The sequence below is a fragment of the Fundulus heteroclitus genome, chromosome 17 (assembly GCF_011125445.2).
Source record: "Fundulus heteroclitus isolate FHET01 chromosome 17, MU-UCD_Fhet_4.1, whole genome shotgun sequence".
Lineage (NCBI taxonomy): Eukaryota > Metazoa > Chordata > Actinopteri > Cyprinodontiformes > Fundulidae > Fundulus > Fundulus heteroclitus.
Window position 1 is genome coordinate 16,490,017 of NC_046377.1, and position 22,569 is coordinate 16,512,585.

The following is a 22,569-nucleotide window of genomic DNA, read 5'->3' on the forward strand; positions in this document are numbered from 1 at the left end:
AAGGAAAGCAGCTGCTGAGAGCTTCAAGCAACAACCATTCTTGCTAAACGATTTGAGAATACCTGTTGATTAAGAAAAAAAAAAATAGAAATGACGCAAAAGAAATTACTTTACTTTAGTCATATTTTGCAGAAAATATTTTATATAAAGCCTTCAGGAAAGAAAGTACTAGTGAAGCCATCAGGAGAGAGCAATGGAAAATAATTTGAATTTACAAAAAAAAGGAAAAAGGAACTTATATGTAATTATGGACATTACAAATATTTAATTTGACAAGCAAATATGGTTAGATAGGTGTAAGGCAGAATCGACTCTAAGTGACTTTATTTGTATTATTTATTCAAGGTTTAATATTTTGTCCATTTTTAAAAAAAAAACAGACTGTAAAGTTGTTGTGACTGAAACTGTTTCAATCAATAGAAAATAAATAATTTGACAAAAAATGTAAAGACTGAATAACTGAGCAGATTTAAAACCTACAAAGCTGACGCCGAAATAGATGTTAAATTACTGTTGATTTATTTGTAATAACAAAATCTGAAATAAATGGCGGGATAGACTTAACCAAAACAACTTAAAATGAAATAAATAAATATGAATAGATAAATGCAATAAAAACAAATAAACCAAAAACAACTACTAAATTGTTTTAACTATTGTTTTAACTGAAGTCAGAAGTTAAAATAGCTTAATTACAAATAAATAAATATTAAAACATTTTGGAAAACGAGGACCCATAAACTGTTATTTGATTGTTGGAGTCAAATATTGTATTAATATGTACATAAAAGTACTACTGTTAGGCTTAATACACTCCATTCAAATGATTAGATCCATAATTTTCAGCATAAAGAGACATGCGGATTTATACTCAATCACTTTAAGTTTAGCAAAAGCTATAAAGACCTTTCTATTTTACTTTTTGAACCACGAGATATTAACAGGAGTTAATTCAGCTTACAAACAACCAAACTATCGTAAAGATTTAAATATTTTAATCCTAGCTTGAGCCAAGTACATATAAAGTCCCTTAAATGATCATTTAAGGGACTTTAGTACATAGAGTTAGCCGACCAAACCATTTACATGTTTTTGTCCACTTAACACATTTTTCTGTCTTCATTAAATCATATTTTTTTGACGTTTTTTGCGTAAACAAAAACATTTTTGGGAAGGAAGAAAAAACATTTTGGAATTCAAATTGACGTTTTTGTAACAATCAGAAAATTGTCAGTAAAAAAAAAAAAGAATAGTTTTTTTAATTCAACAATTTTGAGAATTTCAATAACCCTTTAAGATCAATATTGATTTGTTGTTGTGATTGCTACTATTTATGAAAGATTTACCAAAAATATAAAGAATATTTCATATACAAAAAACTTTGATGATTTGGGGATTCTTAAAAGGAAAAATATTTCTTCAATATGTGAAAGATTAGTCAAAATATCATCTTTTTCACTGCAGTTCCTTGAATCATTAAGGATAAAAATGTTCTTTTCAAAGTAACCGTGATATAAATACAAATTGTTTTCTGCTCTTTGTGGCTCAGATGCTTTGATCAACTTCATTCTTGATTTAAAATATTTAGTAATAAGAATTTAAACTCTTAATGCCAGTTTGATTACATAATGCCAATTTTAGTGCGGAAAAGTAGTTGTTAGCTGCAGTTTTTTGTTTGTTTTCGCTTTATAAAACATGTCAGAATGATAGAGGGTTGGGGGGCAAATCAGCCTTCGGTATATAAAGATTAGTAATTTCAGGGCAAAACTGTGTCATGAATCTCAATATATCCACAATTTTTCATCTCACGGATATTGTGCAAAGAATGAACATGTATTCTGAGATATGAGAGTTTTATTTATTTATTTTTTATTATTGTTACTGTTCGCCTGTAAAACCAACCATTCGCCCATTTTAGGCCCTATTTTTTTAATTTTTGATAGTTTTGAGTAGAGTGGAGGTTGTTCTACATAATAGACATATGTAAAAAAAAAAAAAAGGAGTAGAAAAACATATTTATCTGTTATGTTTTAATATAATTTTCCAGAGAGCTGGATGTTTTTGCTCTAAATGACTGACTTAATTAATGCGCTCATGTGTGAGATGCTTTCAATTAACATGGAGGCTGCTGTGTTGTTGTCATTGCAACAAACGCCAGACAACACCATAGACGTTGCTCTGTTTAAACTGCTGATTTAGTTTTGAAAATAGTTTAAAAGCTCGGAAATTAATAGACCATTTTAACAACACGGGGCACGAAATTGAATTTAGCCTTAAAACACCAAGTTAGATTTTACAGTGTAATTTTTCCCGCTAATCATCACTAAATTCTTCTTGCTTCCTTTGACCTTCAGTTGAGTCATTACTTATTAAAACATATTGCAATAACAGTGTGGATAACCCCAAACAAAATCACCGCCTAGTCACTCATTAATGGGACATTTTACTGTCTGTTTTATGTTTAGTCTTCAGTATCTGCGGTTTTAAGCCTCCTCTGGTGTCCTCGTGGCCATTTCGTAATTCTTCAAATATAGTTTCAACAACTCGCACTACATTTAATTTGCAATAGCAATAGTTAAGTCCAGTTTCTATGCATAGTTTTGAGGTTCTTCTTGAATAAATACAAAAATGGGTTATAATATACGGACTTCCATTTGCATGAAACACCCATTATGGTATTATTCTACACACAGCGTCCAGACTTTCGGGATACCCTCCGAACACCTGGAGAGCTAATAATAGAAAGCCAATTTCAGACCAGTGACCCTTCTCTGCTATTATTGTGTATTTATTGCTCTCTGCCGGCTCGGTGGGCAACACAGTCATACGCCGGTCCCCTATTTAACGGCTGGGCCGGTTTTATGGAGGTGATTCCTGCTCGCCGTTGGCTTTCCCCCAGTCAGCCATCCGCCCAGTTGGCGCTCATTAAAACCTCTCAGTTAATTAAACTCAATTGGACGCTGCCTTTTACAAGCAGGGCCATTACACTGACATGGTGACTGACAGGGGAATATGTGGGTAAAACCGGAGGAGGGCGCAGGATAAGGTGCCTTTCGGCTGCGGAAATGATCAAATTATGTTTTCCGTGTTCTGGAGCCACGGCAGCAAAACTTAAAGGTTTAAAAAAATGTTATCAGTAGTCAGCTGAGTAAATGATTCACTTGCTTCTTCTAGAACGTGAATAAGGAAATGCATCAGCTAAACACGAAGGATGAGACGTCAACGCCAGTGGACTTTGTTTTTATTCTCCTAAACTGTTTTATAACCAGCCAGAATCGTCGACATGAATGTTTTGCAGAAGTGTTTTTGTCCAGCCAATAATTTTAAAGGCACTCGTGACTTGAATTAAGACTAATGAACACCTCAACAAATATTGCAAGTTGCCCCTAAAACCTATAGAAATTGCACATTTATACGTATATTTAGTCTTGTGAAAACCTGTGGATGCTGCATTGATTAATCAATTATTTCTAAAGAAATACTTTTTGTTCTGTTTTTTTATTATTTAATTATCCATGGGAACGAAAATTACAGGTAAAGACTAAAAATTAACTTTTCTTTACCGATTAAACAAAATATAACAACAAAAATGTATTTCTAGGTAAAGACTAAAAATTCACTTTGCTTTACCCATTAAACAAAAGATAACAGCAAAAATGTATTTCTAGGTAAGAAAAAAGTTGGGACACTCTTCTCCCTACTAAATGTTTCCCTGTTAGGTTGAAATAACTTCAGTCGGATGCTTCCTGCAGCCTGAGCAACGTCTGACCCACTCTGCGCTCCTCCCCGCTCGGCAGTGTGATGTTTAAGGGCTTTAACCCGTTACAGCTTACATCTGAGCCAGTCCTCGGTGGATTTACTAGTCTGTTTTGGGTTAATGTCATGTTTCAGGGTCCAGTTCTGCGCCTAGAAAGTGACCTCCAGTGGGCCGCTGGCACGAATGTGTCCGACCAAACCATTAGGAACAAACTTCATGACGTTTGGTGGTGGGTCAGTGTTGGTTAGGGGAGCCCTGTACAGGATAAACGACGGGAACCTGACTGCTATTAGGTAGGTTCCTCCTGGTCCACGACAATAATGCCCGGCCTCACGGGGAGAGAGTATGCAGGCAGGTCCTAGAGGATTATGGTATGGGTACCAAGGACTGCTTTTCACACCTAAACTCACAACATAAACCCAACAGAGCCTCTCTGGGACGCCATGTTTAGGTCCATCTGGTCGACCTTCAGACGGTCCAGGAGCTCAGTGACGCCCTGGTCAGGATCTGGGAGGAGATACCCCAGGACACCATGACCTCACTGCAAAAATGGATCTAAAAATAAGTAAAATGTTCTTAAAGATAGTGCATTCATCCTTGATTTGTGCAGGTAAATACGATTATCTGCCAATGGAATGAGTATTTTGACCCCTAAAATAAGATAATTAGACATCCTGCACTTGAAATAAGATGATGGAGATGAATTGTTCCTATTTTAAGTGCAAAAATCTCATTCCGTTGGCAAATAGTGTTATTTACCTGCTCAAATCAAGAACAAATATACTAATTTTAAGAACATTTTACTTATTTCTAGTTCTGTTTTTGCAGTGCTGAAGTTGTCACACTGCAAAAAGGGAACTAAAAGCAATAATTTCTAGAAATTAGTCAGTTTTTCACTAATATGAGCAGTTAAATAAGACTATTTGCCAATGGGATTAGTAGTTTCACCCCTAAAATAAGACAATTAGATCTGCTGCACTTGAAATAAGACGATGGAGATGAATTGTTCCTACTTTAAGTGCAAAAATCTTATTCCGTTGGCAAATCATCTAATTTACCTGCTCAAATCAAGAAAAAAATGCACTCATTTCAAGAATAATTTACTTAATTTTAGTTCCCTTTTCGCAGTGCAGGCATTCGTGCAAGGATGCAGGGGGGCATACGAACTACTGAGAACCATTTTACATTTTAGCTGCAATGACATTTCCATAAATTGGACCAACATTCAGTTTTTCAGCTGCACTTTCTCTGTGACTTTGGATTAAGCTCTCTGTGCGCTGATAATTTTCATCAAATTATGGGGAATCCTTTAGCTTCCAACACATTACTTAATCCCCATCAGTTCGGATATCCATTAAGATTTTTATCATTATTGCAGAAAACACAAAACACTCGAAGGAATCATGATACGTTTCATAAAAGAAAACCCCTGTAGGAACCCTTGTGCTCTCGTCCACTGATTTTCGGTCTTTAGCACTTCGGTTTTCAGCGTCAGTTTGTTTCCCTGGATGTTATAGATATTAAAGAAAACTTCAAAGTTACAAATATGTTGTTTGCTCATCTGCTGCTAAAGAAGATTGTGTTTTTGATCCCTTTACAAACACCTTATATGAATACTTAAATGTCCAAAAATATACAGAAGCAAACAAATGGAATATAGAGAAAAGCTATTTATTTAATTCATCATCAATAATTTAACTTTGCAGCATAATCATAAAAATGACAAAAATATACAGTGTCAGACTGATTTCTACCAAACCTAAAACATTTATCTCCACATGATGTGCCGATAGGTCGATGCATTAAACGAAATAATCCCTTTACACACCTACGGTGGCCGATGAGTACATAACGGTGCAGCAAACTAAAAAAATAAAAGGCTAACACCCAAACATACGCGATGGAAATATGCAGCAAAAGAGAAACGCTGCAATCACAGAAATTAGACACACAAAGTGTTACAAACACAAATGATGCTGCCGCACAAACGCACAAAACACAGGCAAAGGCAAAATGCTACAAAAACAACTACAAGTTAATAAAATACATAACAGAAGTGCCCCAGACCACAGTGGTAATATTATGAGAAAAAACGTCATATTATGACAATTAAGGGGGAACATTTCCAGAATAGTCACAGTTTGCAGAACTATTTTATTCCTGGAGTAAAACAGCCAGGTTATATTCTTTTAATTATTTTTATTCTTTACGAGAATAAAGTCAAGAGAATGAAGCCAAAGGGATGCGAAAATAAACTCGTAACATTACAAAAATAAAAACATTACGATTACAAAGTATATTCTGAGATTAAAGTCCCTCTGATACTGTTTAAGTGACTGAGTCTAACAGCAGATTTGCCACATTCAACATGGCGGACGATCTGATCAGAACTCCACTGAGCTATATTATACGCTGGAGTGCTAATCGCCCGCTGTTTGAACGAGTCGCTTTGAAGCCACCAGCCGCCATATTGATACTCCCTATTTTCCCCCAGTAACTAGGGAATATGTGTTCTACAGCATCGCATAACGAGGATTTTTTCATGTTCAGGGGGGCTTCAAACTTTATAAATGTCAAATGCCATATATTTTTATGTTATGTTCTAAAACTATCAAGTACTGAGAAAGTCATGTGCTGAAATATTATATATATATATATATATATATATATATATATATATATATATATATATATATATATATATATATATATATATATATATATATATATATTTAATATGAATAACATGTAAAATATTTCAGCACCTAATTTCCTAGTGGCTGATAGTGTTAGTACATCCACTGACTGTAGAATTACATGTGAAACGTTTTCACTCAGCCAGAAAACTGCTTGTTATTGCAACCAAATCCTGTGGGATTCTGTGAGAGTAGGGAGTAGCAAGATGGCGGCCAGTGACTTCAGTTTTCCGGCAAAATCAGCACTCCAGTGTGTAATATAGCTCAGTGCAGAACTCGTCCAACGAGGCGTCTAGGTATACAGTAGCTGTGTCCCAATTGCCATTTTTTATTTTATTTACTTGTTATTGGAGGAGGAGAGTCGGTTTAGCCGGCTTCGGCGGCAGCAAAACCGGCGACGATTTTTTTCTCAGGCTGGGAGAGCGCAGTGGAGAGGTAACATTTACCTGCTATTATTTTCACCCACAGGGGCCTGCTAATGATCATAATATACCAGTTATTAAACAAACGCTTGTCAGCAGATTGTCGAATATGTTTAAATATAAAATGTTATATTTATTTGTAAGACTTGATATAAGCTTATGTTTGTAACTTTAGCAATTTGAATTGAATAGTTAAATGTGTACAAACCCTGTAAATAACTGACTTAAACCACTACTTTCACTGACACTAAAAAAGCGCGCAAAGCACCTCGAGAAATCTTATGGCAGGCGAGGCCACTGAGGATGGTAGCGGTGCATCCTCAGAATTCGGGGAAAAAGGAGGACGCATTTGAAGGCTGCATTTTAAGCATCCTCAGAATCTTTGACAAATGGGACAGCCTCCGCGCATCATTGTGACGTAACCGGCCTTAAAAGGACGCAGCCTGCGAATTGAGACACAGCTATTATAATATCTATGCTCCAGACCACTAGGGGGAGTATGACTTGGTTGGTGACCGGCTCCCCCTAGTGGTCTGGAGCACTTAAGTTATGCGGAGCTAATTTGCAGCTTTTAACTGTTGTTTTTGCTTCTTGCAGAACTTTTTCATTGCATGCCTCTCGCCCACCGTGCTAACCAATACGATCATTGCAATGGATTCCTGCTGAGGTCAGCAGCTTCTGCATGCGCCTCCATGTGTTTCTTCAGCTTGGCCTTTGACGTGAAGGTCGTCCCGCACCGCTCGCAGGCCGGCTTCTCCCTCCGCAGCCCGGAGTGGCTGCGCTTGTGGCGCGCCAGCTCCGACGAGCTCTTGAACTTCTGCTCGCAGGCGCCGCACGGGTACGGCCTCTCGCCCGTGTGGATCCTGCGGTGCAGCTGAGCCTCGCCGGGCGTCAGGAAGGACTTCTCGCAGTGTCCGCAGGGGAACGGCCGCTCCCCGGTGTGGATGAGGTTGTGTCTGGTCAGAGCGTACGGCTTGGAGAAGCCCTTCCCGCAGTGGGCGCACGGGTACGGCCGGGCGCCGCTGTGGGAGGCGGTGTGCTCCTGCTGGGTCTTCTTGCTCTTGAATCGCTTGTCACAGCGAGGGCAGGGGTAGGGCCTGTCGTCCAGGTGCGACCTGTGGTGTTTGGAGAGCTCGCCCTGCGATAGGAACCCCTTCCCGCACTGCGAACAGAGGAACGGCTTCTCCCCCGTGTGCATCCGCTCGTGGCGGGCCAGCACCGACGCCAGCGTGAACCTCTTGGGGCAGTGGGAGCACTGGAAGGGCCGCTCCCCCGTGTGGACCCGCAGGTGCTTCACCAGCATGAAGCGCACCGAGAAGCGCTTGCTGCACTGGTCGCACTGGTAAGGCCGCTCCCCGGTGTGCGTGGACAAATGCCTCTTCACGTCCGACCTGCGGGTGTACGTCTTCTCGCAGTGCGGGCATTTGAACCGCCGCTTCGCCTGGTGCGCCCGCCTGTGCTGGGAGCGGGCGAGCAGCGTGTCGAAGCAGCCGCCGCACTGCTGGCAGACGTAGCGCGCCGCGGCGGCGTGGGACGTCCTGTGCTCCAGCAGCTCGCCGCTGGTGGGGAAGCTCCGGCCGCAGATGGAGCAGATGTGAGGCAGCCGGCTCGCCTCCGCGTGGGACTTCTTGTGGTGGAGGGTCAGCGCCCTCAGGTTGGCGAAGGAGGCGCCGCACGCCCGGCAGGGGAAGGAGACGGCGGCGGCGCCGTCGTGCTTGCCCTCGTGCTTCGCCAGGTCCCAGGAGTGCTGGAAGGTGCGGTCGCACCGCGAGCAGCGGAACGGCCTCTCCCCGGTGTGCGTGAGCTGGTGCCGTCTCACGTCCGACGTGCGGGTGAACGTCTTCCCGCACATTTCGCACGTCAGGGACCTCCGTCTGCCGTGGGCCTGAGCGTCGGGAAGCGTTCGCTCGGCGTCTCCTTTAGGGAAAAGCTTGATGGAGGTAAATATTTCATCAGAGCGGCAGGCGGACGGCGTGAACCTCTCCCCGGTGAACCTCCTGTACTCCTCGGTGCGCACGCTCTGCATGTGGAAGTGAGGCGGGCCGCCGTCGTCCGAGACGTGGAAGGGGCACCGGGAGCAGGTGAAAATGATTGACGTCGTCTCATCTACGCACAGATAAACACACATGTCCAAACAAACTGAATATAGATTTTATTTTTAATATATAATCTGTTGGCAATGCTGATTGAGAGCCTTAGAACAAATGAGATGAAATATATTTCATTATAACTCCATCTGGACTCTGCATCATTATTTTGCACTTCCAACCTAGCCAAACTTTTTATAATCCATTTAAATAGTAAACAACTGAACGTTTACTGCATTTTTGCATCGTATTATTTTGCTCTGCACTGAACTTTTCATATTAATGTCTTTTTGGACCATTATTTTTGCACCATAAACATGGTGGAACACTCTTTTGCACACTTTAAAAAAAAAAAAAAACCTGTATTTCACCTGCATTGTTACATTCTTGCTGCACTTTATATTGTAACGTTACCTTATTCCAACTGCGATCTCATGACACTGTCGTAAGCTGTATGCAACAAAATGTCGTTGCAATAAGCTTTGTCTATGTCTAAGTCATAACAGCATAATACATAAAATGGATAAAAATGGAGAAAACATCGTTTTGTTCCCTATCGTTACAAACATAAACGTGAGAGGCCTAAAACCAAAAAGGAATCTGTGAATGATCCTTCTGTATCATTCTGTAAATCAGCTTCTGTCTTTCCTCTATTCAACTTGAACACTGCATTTTTATCTGAATATGCCTTATTATCAATTTATGATTAACATCTTTCCCCTTCCTGAGAAGCTCATTCTCTTTTTCTCTTTTCAACTTTACTTTAAATTAGGGCTGAGCGATATGGATTAAAAAATAAATCTCTGATTTTATCATACCAAATCCGATTAATCGATTTTTTCCTCCTTTTTGTTTCATAAAAAGAAATTAAAGAAATTATTTTAAAACCTTGCTTTTATATCAAGCATTTCTTCAGGGAGTTGACCTGAATTCAAAGTGCAACTAAAAACAAGCTGTGAAACATGCTTGTAAAACAAGATGGCAGCCGTGCCATTATAAACAATGAAAATATAACAAAACATTTGCTGCTAGCGGTATTACACATTGAGCTAAGAACAGGCTTCACTGCACTTGTGAACTTCAAACTAAGTTAAAAAAAAAAGTAAATAAGTAAATGAAGTACCTCGTATTATGGTAAAAAAAAAGTTTCCACTTAACAATATTTTGACAATACATTTGCCTAAACATATATTCAACATCACATGCTGTTCTCTTCATGGAAACCCAATGAGTGTATTGGCAAAATAAAATCCAGATTTTCCAAAAATGAAATCTTAAAGAATTGTAAATTGGAATTAATCGATTAAATCGATTTATCACCCAGCCCTACTTTAAATCAGCTTTTTGAACTCATAGTGTGTAACTCTGTTGTATCCTGCCTGCAGGTTTTTGCCATCGTCACGCCTGAATTTCCCCATAAAGGAATTTCTATTCTATTTTAAGCATGGTGGAGGTCCTATGATGCTGTGGGCCTTTCCAAATGCCTGTGTATCCCTTTGTAGGAATTATAGAAAGGGTTGGCGATATGGACCTAGGGTTTTATCACAATATTTGTTGGTATTTATTGTGATAACAAGAAAAGTTACAATAAAAAGGAATTTATAGCTTCCTTATTGCTTTTTTTTTTTTTTTTTGTTTTGGTAACTGAATTGCTGTTACTGCAGCTTACAGTGATCAAAGTCCCACAAACACAGCTCTTTAAAAAAAAAACAAAAAAAAAACAGTATACCAGCTGCATTAAGAAATGTGATTTTCGGGCCGAGCTGGAGAGAAAAGGGTATAAAAAGGAACCCAGGACTCTGGATTTTCTCTATAAACTCCAGTAACCAGCAGAGGTTTGATCTACAGATATTTTTTCCCCCCCAATAGATAAATATACTGAATTGTCTCCCGTGGTTCCAGCAGTGGAGGATTCCTCCTCACGTCACGTTACCTTTGTCTGTTCCTTTGACTGCAACCACAGACGGGGCAAAGATCACGTCAGCTGACCTCCTGTGAAATAAAAACCCACAGATAAAGATCATTTATAGGCTTTTTTTTTTTTTATAACATGGAAACACGCATATCAATCAGGACAAGTACTAGAGTCCTAAGCTCAGAAAATATGTGCTTTTTTTTTTAGCAATTTAGTAAATGCGTCTGATCTGTTTAGCTGATAAATCAAATCAAACACAGAAATAAAGCAGTTTTGTGGTCAATCTTGTTATTTCAGCTGTAAACTGAAGTATATTATCTGTGCCTGTCAGCTGTAGCCTCATTACTACAATACAGACAAAAGGGTGCTATTGCAATGTTAAATACGCTCTTGCTTTTTAAACACCTGGTATATACTTGAATGATGCTTAAAACCTATTAGATAGATTTTTGGACAAAAGTTGTCTAAAAATGTAGGATAATTCATTCATTTTTGTTGAATTTAAATTTAAAAACAAGGATCGGGGACCTGCACAGTTTTATGGTTACACTTGAGCTAGAACATAAAAGAGTTTGAGGATGTCATAGCCTGAATAAAAGCCTGATCGGTCCAAAAGTAAAATAAAGGTAAAGCTCTAAACTTTAGATGATGTTTGGTCGACAAAACGATTAGAGCAGGAATGTTTCTGTACATTTTTGGAGCGTCGTCCGTTTCTCCTGGCGTCCTCGTATCCTCGTCCATCCTCTTGGCCCGTGGACCCGTGGATGTGGGAACGTCTGGCTCCTGCGACGCAGAGGCTTCACTGATTTCCTCGCAGTTTTCCTTCGGGTCTGTATTAGACTCTGGAAGAGACTCCACAGCGTCTGGCTGGAAATCACGCAGCACCTCTGCATCGTCTGCTGCTGTCCTCTGGGTCTGCTTTCTTGTTTCGAGATTGTCGCTCGTCTCAATTCCCAGCACCTCCTTCCTCAACCCAAAGGTTTTGGTTAAAGTTTCCAACGCCTTAGCGACGCCCGCAGCTTCACCTGATTCCTCCACGCCGAAGCTAAAGGCCTCCTCCTCCTCCTCCTCGCCGCCTCCGCCGGAGGCATCTGCACTCAAAGCCACTATTTCCTCCTCATAACACTCCGTCTGAACTTGAATCGCGGACGACTCCGCGTGCGGATCAGACGCTCTGACTTCCACCTCGGTGTAGAAGGCCACGACGCCGCACTGGCCCGCCTCCGCCAGGGCGATGCGGGTCAGCGGGTCCGCGTAGTCGTGGACGGACTGCGGTCCGAACGACAGGCTTGTCTTCTGCGAGGGAGGAACCGACAGAGCAGACATGATGCAGCTCCCGATGGAAGAACACGGCCCATCTGCGAAGGAGAGAACAAAAACAAACACAACGTTATTGACGGCAACGGGTCGGCTGAAGAGCGGTTTCGTCTCAACTTACAGGCGGTCTTCAGTAGTCCTAAGCTTCTGTAGTGCTGGAAGACGGAGCTCAGCTCCTCTGATGGCCACTGGACACACTCATCCAAAACAGGCGGAGCGGCGATGAACCAGGCGGTCGTCTGCAGTGACAGAGGATATCTAAACTCATAAAACAAACCTCATAGAAAACACCTGGATAAGATGAATAACGGAGCCTTTACTTACCTTAAAGCCACAAACGTCTTTTTAGGGGGATTTCATGTGATCGACCAACACAAAAATGGAGCGTAGTTGCAAAGTGGAAGGAAAACCAAACATGGTTCTAACGAATCTTTGCAAATATAATCTGTACTGTACTACGATTCCCTCACTGCAAAAACAGAACTAAAAATAAGTAAAAATTTTCTTGAAATTAGTGTATTTGTCCTTGATTTGAGCAGGTAAATAAGATTATCTGCCAATGGAAGGAGTGATTTTACCCCTAAAATTAAGAAAATTAGATATAATGCACTTGAAATAAGTTGATGAATATGAGTTATTCCTGTTTTAAGTGCAAAAATCTCATCCCATTGGCAGATTATCTTATTTACCTACTGAAGTAAAGTGCAAATACATGAATTTCAAGAAAACTATAACCTATTTTTGGTCAAGTTTAGTCTGTTTTTGCAGTGCTCAAATAATCACCGACGTCCTTCACAGGCCTCCTAATTAGCAGAGTGTGTAATCTAACCTCAGTGCAAATGCAGCTCTTGTGATTCTGGCCTCGGAGACACACACCAGCAGGGTGGCTCTGGTGGAGCCGCAGAGATCCACCGCTCAGGTGGGAGAATCTGTCAACAAAGCAACTATTTAGCTGTGCACCCCACTTCGCGAATACGACCTATACAGAAGAGTCTAAAGAGAGAGGAAGGCCACAAAAAAAGCCATGATTCAACACATTGAAGGAGGAAGACGTAGATGGAACCGTTTGGTCAAGATGCAAAGCGATTTAGAAGACTAACACTGAATCTTACTGCAATCATCATCTTTTGGGATCTGTGATACATTCGTGATTCATGGAAGACTTTTTTTTGTGGTTCAGGATTGTTCATTGTTGCATCACTGCCCCTGAAACTAAATGTTCTCAATCCAAAATGTGTCAGAAAACCCCATTTAGATCAGGTGTGCGGGCCTTTCTCTATTCTTTTCTCAGCACCGTCTCTTCATCTTCGTATGTGTGCATAATCTTCCTTCGTTGAAGGCAAACTAAGCCTGCACCCTGAACGCATCATCCCCATGATGAAACATGGTGGTGGTGGCAGCATGCTGTGGGGATGCTGGTTGATGATTAGGTGAGTGAAGATCAAAGGAGAACGGCTACTATCTGCCTCAAATTACTATCCAAGGAGTATTTTTATTAATAAAAAATATTGAAGACCACGTTTTCCTTCCACTTCCCAACCACACACTACCTTGCGTTGGTCGGCCCTGTGAAATACATCGACGTTTGTGGTTTTAATGTGACAAAACGGGGGGAAAAAAGCGACATGAATACCTCCGTATGGTACTGTACCTGCTTGAGGTCTGGTACTGGAAGCAGCTTTTCCAGCTTTGAGAGCAGCTCCCACAACAACACCTGGAGCGCCGCGTCGAACTGTTGCCCATATTCGGCAGGAAACACTTCCTGTCACAGACAGTTGATCATCTCTTCACCTAATTTCCCTGAACCACGTCAACGACAAATCACAAACAGTTCTCACCTGAAAGAAATAGGCCCTCTCTGCCGGATCTTTTAGCAAGCTCTGCACGAGTGCAATAAAAGTCGACTCTGTCGTTTTCACCTCTGCGTCCGTGCATTGCTGGAGAGATCGGAACATTAAAAAAACAAAACAAAACAAAAAAAAAAAATATATATTTTTTTAACTGTACTTACATCTGTGTTTGCAGAACTAGCCGGCAGTCTCTCCAAGTAGCTCTGGATTTCTTGGGTTTTGACTTCTAGAGGAGAGCCTTTGCACAGCTCCAGAATCAACTGAAAATACCAACAAGTAGTGTTAACGGCAGTATGGGGAAATAAAACCCATCTGCTGGTGACACGAGCTGCGGCTGACCCTAGCTCTTAGGCCGAGGAGGAGCTGCGCTCTCTGTTGCTGGTTGATCAGGCCGGGCACCGCTTCTGTCACCATGCATACAAACTCCTGCAGCTTCCAGTAGCTCTTCACATCCTTCTGCTTCACCACATGCCACATGGCAGCCGAGAGTAGCTGCAAAGGGGGCACCAGGAGGCGAAGGGCTGGCAAGGGCAGGCTTGGGTCTGAAACAGAGAGGTGCAGTGTGAAGAAAGGGCCTCTAGGGGGCAGCAACAACTCTCTAAACTCAATTGGAGTTTACAGATAGTTTCACTTGCAGCTAATTTATTTAATTTTCCAAATTTTTTTACTTCACATTCATGAGATATTAATAAAGTAGCAATGTGCTCAAACAAGAACAGTCCCGAGCCCTTGATTTATATATAATCAGTTCGAGAGATGTCAATTATAAGTTGCACGGTTATGAACTGGAATGATTGCTGGATAGACCTTCTTTAACTGTGCAGACTGATAAATTAACTAACCCTAACGCTAATAAATTAAAATCTCCAGCTTAAATAATACGGAGTTATTTAAAAATAAAAATGACTAATTCGATACTAGGATAGCTTCCACTGCGCATCACGGTGGTAATTTAACATGTGTCGATTCCGTTAAATAGACGGGCCCCAAATATCAGGTAGCTGAAATATAGTCAGCGCTAAATTCAATCAAACGCATTTCATTCATATACGTACCTAGTATTTTTTGTTTTGACTTGAGAGTCGCCATTAGCGCATAGCTACCAAAACGGAAATAAATCAGTTATAAAATTATTTTTGTTTCAGACGGTTGCTAATGCGTTGTTAGAGCGCAAGTGTCACTTCCTCAACTCTCCTCTCCTACTTCCGGTTTTCAACGTAAAAGTCTATTTGATGCAAAGGCTTTTTATTTTTTCCTGTTGGTTTGACGTGTTGGGTGCATAGTACAACATATATATATATATATATATATATATATATATATATATATATATATATATATATATATATATATATATATATATATATATATATATATAATGCATTGAATATCCAAAACAGAAGCACTGGTAATATATATTTTAAGATAAGTTGGTTTTATATATAAAAACTTTAGCAGAAATCTCAACATCCCATAGAAGAACATGTATCCATCCTGTTTTTGTGAATACAATTATATTTTCTTTTTTTAAACAATTTTTTTAATAAAACAAAAATAAAATGATGTGTTCTTTAAGGCTGACGGCAAATTTACTATAATTGGTGTTTATCAAACATTATAATTTGTCTTTCTTTTGAGGATTCAAAGAGTTTTCTTTGTCATTTCACACGGGGTGGAAGGAAATTTTTTACTCTGGTCCCATGCAAGCCCAATAAAAGAATCAAGTAATAAAGTATAAAATAGAATAAGACTGGCTGTTTAAGTATAACCACACAATAAGGCTAAGTGGCTTGTGTACAAGTGGAAAGTTTAAAGTGACATGTTGTGCAATTGTGCAATGTTTGGAGTTGCGCAAACCAACCAAACCAAGTCTTGTTGTATGCAGATATTGTGTGTGTGTGTTTGTGGTTGTCAGAGGAAGAGGGTAAAGTTGCAGCAGGGGCTATAGGGGTTCTCCAGGGTTCAGCAGTCTCACAGCTTCCATTTAGAGGCTGCTCCTCTGGCTGGTGGTCCTGCTTTTAAGGCTCCACCGCTTCCTGCCTGAGTGGAGGGAGACAAACAGTGTGTGTATTGGGTGAGTAGAGTCATTTATGATGCAGGCAACCAGTTCCCTGCATCTAGAGCTTTAAATGCCCATGGTGGTGCATAGGTAGCATCACAAAGTCCTCCGTTCAGCCTTCACCACCCTCTACAGTACCTTCCTTTCTGCTGCAGAGCAGCTGCCAAGCCACACAAACCTCAACCTGCTAATAATTCTTCCTGTCAGACTCCAACTGACAAACCAATCCATTAGTCAAACTGACAACCAACTGGCCATTTGATTAATTGACCAACTGATAAATGAACCAATTAAACAAAATAATCATCCAACCAATAGCTGATGGTCTTGCCAAAAAAAAAAAGCAACCAGCCAAACAATCTGTTAAGCAACAAAAAAAAAAAGACCTCCAAATCAACTAAATGTCAGCTAGTGAACTAATCAATAAAACAACAGATAAATCAATCAACAAAGCAAACACACAAAGAAACAATCAGCTACAAACAACCAAACAAAAAAAACCCAATTACAAATACCTAAAGAACCAACCAGTTAGTACACCAACTAATCTAACCAAGCAGTTAAAAAATCATCTATAAACAAAAAAAACAATTGCTTAACCAAACATTTACACAGTTGAGCAACCAGATAAACAACCAAACGACCACAAATATTTACCCTATAACTACCTATTTTTTTATTTATGTAATAATCCACATTTTAACCATCCAAACATTTTCTAACACGTCTATCCCTTGTGGGGGTGAGAGGGGTGCTGCTGCCTATGTCCAGCTGTCAATGGGTGAGAGGCGAGGTACACCCTGGACAGGTCGCCAGTCTATCACACAGCAACACACTCACATTTAGAGAGGCCAATTAACCTAACAGTCACGTTTTTTGGACTGTGGGAGGAAGCCGGAGTACCTGGAGAGAACCCACACATGCACAGGGAGAACATGCAAACTCCATGCAGAAAGACCCAGGGCAAGGGTAGGACTCGAACCCAGCACCTTCTTGCTGCATGGCAACAGCGCCCCACATTTTTAACCAAGTATATGAAAATATATTAGGATCAACCAAAAACAGGACAATAAAAGCTTCCAGATTTTGCTATAAATTAGCAGGAGTAGCTGTCTTCTAAAGCACCAGCAGACACATGAAAATACTTTTTCAATGTAATGTAACGCTGTTGACATAAAAAAACGTGTAATTCAGTATTTAAGGTTAATTTTACTAAGACATACTGTTATATAGTTCAATCAGAGCATGTATCTTGCAATTTATTTTATTTTCAAATCGGGTGACAAAAAAAAAAATCCCTGCGATTTCAAACTAAACAACTTCCTGTGACGTCACGACGCAGAGGTCACGCATCTGTCACATGAGTCGCTCACAGATTCCAGTCTTTCCTGGCTTCAACGTCTTTTTAATTTTGTCTGCGGCGTTAAACGCGCCGTCATGGACGAGGACGGTCTGCCGATAGTTGGCTCCGGAGTCGATCTCACCAAGGTTCGTGTTTTAAACCGGTCGCTCTCCAGGAAAGCAGCTGACCGACGAAAAACAGTCCATTTAGTGATGTTTTGGCTAGTCTCAGCTGCTGCAGCGAAAACTTATTCTGCACATTCCGCTGCCCGTGTCAGCTTTTAAATTGCATTTTAACAGTAAGCTGACCGCTATGTTTGCTTAACATCGGGGTGACGTCTGAATACGCCTCCTAATGCAGTCTTCCGCCTTCCGGGGAAGGATAGCGATCTTTTTACCCACATTTTGAAACCTTACAATAAACCATAAATAATTTATTAGGATTTTATGTGATAGAGTAACATTAAAAGTAGAATTTATTTTATTTTATAAAAAGAATCTGAGTAACAAATTCCGTTTTTTCCCACCCATCAGAGGTCACACATTGTGGTGGCAGCATCATGCTGTGGGCTGCCTGTCCTCATTTCTGCTTGCTGCGGCTATTTTGCTCCAGACACGTGAACGCAGCATGTTGTTCTAAGGTGTTAATGTAAATCTGAGTGGAGCTCCTTCTTCTCTGCCTCTTTTAGGTCCCCGCGATACAACAACGAAGAGTCGTCGCCCACCTCAACCAGTTTGTCGTGCACACGGTTCGGTTCCTTAACCGATTCTCCGCGGTGTGTGAAGAGGTATGCGTGTTTCCTCACTCCCTCTACATAGGGCTGGGCGATAAATCGATTTAATCGATTAATTCGAATTTACAATTCTTTAAGATTTCATTTTTGGAAAATCTGGATTTTATTTTGCCAATACTCTCATTGGGTTTCCATGAAGAGAACAGCATGTGATGCTGGATATATGTTTAGGCAAATGTATTGTCAAAATATTGTTAAGTGGAAACTTTTTTTTTACCATAATACAAGGTACTTCATTTACTTATTTACTTTTTTTTAACTTAGATTGAAGTTCACAAGTGCAGTGAAGCCTGTTCTTAACTCAATGTGTAATACAACTAGCAGCAAATGTTTTGTTATATTTTCATTGTTTATAATGGCACAGCTGCCATCTTGTTTTACAAGCATGTTTCACAGCTTGTTTTTAGTTGCACTTTGAATTCAGGTCAACTCCCTGACGAAATGCTTGACATAAAAGCAAGGTTTTAAAATAATTTCTTTAATTTCTTTTTATGAAACAAAAAGGAGGAAAAAAATCGATTAATCGGATTTGGTATGATAAAATCGGAGATTTATTTTTTAATCCATATCGCCCAGCCCTACCTCTACATCAGTGTTGTGTGGAAAAAAACTCACTAATCACCTCATTTTAAACCCCCCCCGACTGCAGAAACTATCAAACATTTCCCTCCGCATACAGCAGATCGAAACCACCCTGTGTATATTGGAGGCCAAAGTAAGTTCTAGCCTGAACTCTGATTGGTTTTACCGTCTGCTTGCCATTTTTTTTACTGATGGGTTTATGATCTTTTCTGAGCAGTTGTCCTCCATTCCTGGACTGGAGGATGTCACAGTGGATGGACTCAACCAGCAGCAAAGTGTGCAGACCAATGGACCCGTTGCGGCCAGTCAGAACCAACCGGCTGGTGTAACAGCGGAGGGAGCTCCTCCCTCACAGGTAGGCAAACAAAAATATCGTCTGATTACGCGTGCTGTTACATATTACAACTACTGGAGCCTAAACTGCTCTGAAGTACAAGACCTAATATGTCCTGTTAGATTAAGTCAAGTGGGATCTGTGGCCTCTAACACAGGGCTTATATGGTCAGGTTAGGGATTCATTTATTCAAATTATTTAGTGAATACTTGGACATATTTGATAAATAATGTATCAAAGTAGATTTTCTAGCCTAAGATTTTGGGTATCAAGAAGTTATGAAAATAATTTGGACCGGACTAAGTCATAAAGTTAGGTAAACACAACCCTATCATTATTTACAGTCCCAGATAGAGCTTTACATCCATCCATCCATCATGGACGTAAATGCCATAATAATTATGTTTTTTGTTGTTGTTTTTTTTTTTTAAAGTTAACTGGATCTGTTCTTTTTTAGAGTTGAATGATTATACAACACACAAGCTACATGACACATACTCAAATGTATACATAACAGCTAATATCTGGTTTTTAAAGTTTTTAAAAATTGCTTCGTTTCCTGGCACAGATCTGTCTTTTTAACCGTATTGTGAACTTTTCTGTAGGGCAGCTCAGAGTTATGGGTGTTGTTATTTCCATTTTTATGAATGATTTTCCTGTGGGTAGCTCCCCAGTTACAACCATCTCGCTGTTGATTTCAGGTGAAAAATATGGAGTCGGTCTTTTAGCTTGATTATTTCACACATTTGTTTGTTTATTTGGTAGGGACAGATACAATAAACAGAGATTACTTTGCAATAAATAATCTGATACCTGTATTGTAGAGTTTATGGTCATGGTTAATTCGCAACACCTGTCTCTTGAAGGGCTTTCAACGGTAAGAATAAATGCAAAATAAAAACAGTTGCAATAATTGAAATCAGAAATGTCCAGAAACCAGTTAGCGCTAGTTAGGGCTGCACAATTCATCGCATTTGCAATATAATCGCAATTTAAAAAAATGCAATTTCCAAATCGCAGAGGTCTGCAATTTATGGCTACGTAACAATTAGTGAATCAGACATCCTTTAGGTGTCAGTAATATGTTTAAAGTGGGTTTGGCTCTACATGGAAGGGAAGACGGTTGCAGCAGTGAAATAATCTAATTTTATTACTTGTTTTAGAGTTTATATAACTTAATCATACTGTTTTACCAGAAACTTTCAGGAATCTCACCATAGCATTAAGTACTGGTTTAAAACATAGACTTGCTTGTTTGTTGCAGTTTGCACTTTATGTACAACAAGGATTGATGTCCAACCTAATTTAAAGCTGTTCTCTTTAATAATATTATGATTAATAAAAACATTAAAAGTTCTTGTTTGAGTCCTTGTTTACAAACATCGTTATCTAGAGGCCATTTTTTGTTGCTTGTGGTTAATGCAGAGAAAAGTCTAAATCAAATCGCAATTTTGGTTGAAATATATCGTTGGCAGAACGCAATCATTTCTGCTCCGAATTGAGACGCAGCGGCTCTTTTAGCACCTGATCTGCACAACGATGAAACAGATTGATTTGTTGTTTGTATATGTTTAAAAAGCTTGCTAAATTAAACTGGGGAAAAAGATCACATTAAATCGCAATATTAAGATAAAAAAAAATTGCAATTAGATTATTTTCCAAAAATGTTCAGCCCTAGCACTAATGAAGTCAATGTAATAAAATCAAGATGTCCAGTCACATCATTCCATCAATACACAGCTGGCTGGACACAAAACAGCCTCATTGCATAATGCTGCCTCCACCATGTTTGAGAGTTGGTACAGCGCTCTTAAGATTTGAAAGATTTGACGAATGTTTCTCGACATCATGGCCAAGTAGCTCCATCTTTGTCTCAACTCATCGTTACTTTTCTCCAGAAGATATTTCACTTGTCCATTCAGGCAGCTACAGATTTAAGTATATTATGATTTTTTTTTTTTTTTTTTGGACCCGACACCTCTTTCTTTGTCACAGTTATGGACAGTGATCAAGGTTTTTCCAGTATTTTCCAACCATGACGGTTCCTCATGGTTGGAACTCTAGTTCAGTGGAATCGTCGTCCAGATAAAGGCTCCCGTTGACGCTGTGTTGTAGCTGCTTCCGGTTTCCACTTCGTCTAACAACAGGGCGTCTTTTTGTGTTGCAGCCGGATCAGGGCTCACCAGAAGCTGCACCTGCACAAGAAAAAGCAGAAGCGGTCTCAGAGAATATCATGACGGTGGCCAAGGACGCACGTTATGCACGTTATTTGAAAATGGTTCAAGTGGTAAGCCATCGTGTTATGTGGCTATGCACAAAAATCAGTTACTAAACAAAACGTGCTTTTTATATCTTAATGTTGTGTTTTCCTAGGGAGTCCCAGTAATGGCCATTCGTAATAAAATGATTATGGAAGGTTTGGATCCGAACCTGCTTGAGTAAGTTTTTATTTTTATATACTTACAGTTTTCTGTTAAATAAACCTAAATTGAATTATTTTCTGCCAACAACAGCACACCTGATGCCCCGGTGCCCGATGGAGCAGCAGGTAGTGCAGAGAATGACGATCTTCCCGCCACCAGCTCTGATAGTGAATCCTCTTTCAGTGACTGATCTCTGCCTCGCTCGTCCACCGTTGTTTTCATCCTTGAAAAAGCTCCGTTTTTAAGGTTCCTTGCAGCTCGCGCCTCCTGCAGTCTGCTCGGAGCAAGCGAGCGGCTTCGTTCAGCCTGTAGGACACCAGTGATGAGGCGGACATGAAGGGACTCAGATGATTGTAATTTACCTGGAAACGGGCCACCATCGCGTCGCTGTTTGTCAGCAAGCAACCATGATTGTTTTTTTGTTTGTTTTTTCGTCCATTGTTTGGATTTTTTTTTTTCTAGTGATGATGAATATTAGTTATAAAACAAGCTTGAATCTCTCTAATGTATGTACGAGTCGTTAGAAAACAGAACCAGTGGTATAAAATAGTAGCTGCTGTTCTGCTCGTCATTATCGAGTTCATATTAGAGAGACTTATGCATGAAGACTCAATGGCTCATCAGTTGTAGATGAAGTTTGACCTTCCCATTCCATCACTGTCCCTTTTACATGTTATGTGGAAGGCTTGGCTGCTATGTAAAGCTACAAAACACTTAAATCAGTCTCTACATCAGCAAAACCTTTAATACTATACAGTGAACCTTGTTTCGGCACTGAAATATCAGATGCTTCATATTGTAGTTTGGTGCCTTCGTGGATTCGGGTTGGAATCTGCTGCATTTGGAAGTGGGATCAAGACCGTGGGTCATTGTTTGTTTCCAAAACTCCAGCTGAACATATTTGCTGCATCTCAAAGCTGATTTTACCAGCTGAGCTTTGCACTGTGAGAGGATCAAGAGGTCCAGGTGGTATTTAGGAGTAATTGACTCAT

General features: G+C 40.0%; 2 protein-coding genes across 3 annotated transcripts; one reads left to right on the forward strand and one right to left on the reverse strand.

The window, feature by feature from the left end:
* Positions 1-7,494: 7,494 nt before the first annotated feature.
* On the reverse strand, positions 7,495-15,247 carry LOC105931150 (zinc finger protein 184). Of its 2 annotated transcripts, none has more exons than XM_012869703.3 (9): positions 15,100-15,247; positions 14,384-14,586; positions 14,206-14,304; positions 14,033-14,128; positions 13,846-13,956; positions 12,316-12,433; positions 11,569-12,235; positions 10,896-10,954; positions 7,495-8,981 (listed from the first exon to the last, which is right to left on the reverse strand). In XM_012869703.3, exons 1-9 carry the CDS (start codon positions 15,131-15,133, stop codon positions 7,519-7,521), a joined length of 2,850 nt encoding a protein of 949 aa, XP_012725157.2. In that variant the 5' UTR covers positions 15,134-15,247; the 3' UTR covers positions 7,495-7,518. The 2 variants fall into 2 exon arrangements, with proteins under 2 accessions (XP_012725157.2, XP_012725156.2); XM_012869702.3 differs by having other exon boundaries at positions 14,033-14,131.
* A 2,185-nt stretch (positions 15,248-17,432) lies between these two features.
* On the forward strand, positions 17,433-22,077 carry washc3 (WASH complex subunit 3). The gene is made up of 7 exons (XM_012869707.3): positions 17,433-17,591; positions 18,134-18,232; positions 18,888-18,953; positions 19,038-19,175; positions 21,322-21,441; positions 21,528-21,592; positions 21,668-22,077. The coding sequence occupies exons 1-7, from the start codon at positions 17,541-17,543 to the stop codon at positions 21,765-21,767; spliced, it is 639 nt and encodes a 212-aa protein (XP_012725161.2). The 5' UTR covers positions 17,433-17,540; the 3' UTR covers positions 21,768-22,077.
* The last annotated feature ends 492 nt before the right edge of the window (positions 22,078-22,569 follow it).

Coding starts and splice junctions, on each gene's coding strand:
- washc3 (XM_012869707.3), top strand. CDS start 17,541: ATGGACGAGGACGGTCTGCCGATAGTTGGCTCCGGAGTCGATCTCACC. Junction 17,592..18,133: donor CCGGAGTCGATCTCACCAAG/GTTCGTGTTTTA, acceptor TGCCTCTTTTAG/GTCCCCGCGATACAACAACG. Junction 18,233..18,887: donor TCTCCGCGGTGTGTGAAGAG/GTATGCGTGTTT, acceptor CCCCGACTGCAG/AAACTATCAAACATTTCCCT.
- LOC105931150 (XM_012869702.3), bottom strand. CDS start 15,133: ATGGCGACTCTCAAGTCAAAACAAAAAATACTAG. Junction 14,587..15,099: donor GTCAAAACAAAAAATACTAG/GTACGTATATGA, acceptor TCTCTGTTTCAG/ACCCAAGCCTGCCCTTGCCA. Junction 12,236..12,315: donor AGGACTACTGAAGACCGCCT/GTAAGTTGAGAC, acceptor TCTCCTTCGCAG/ATGGGCCGTGTTCTTCCATC.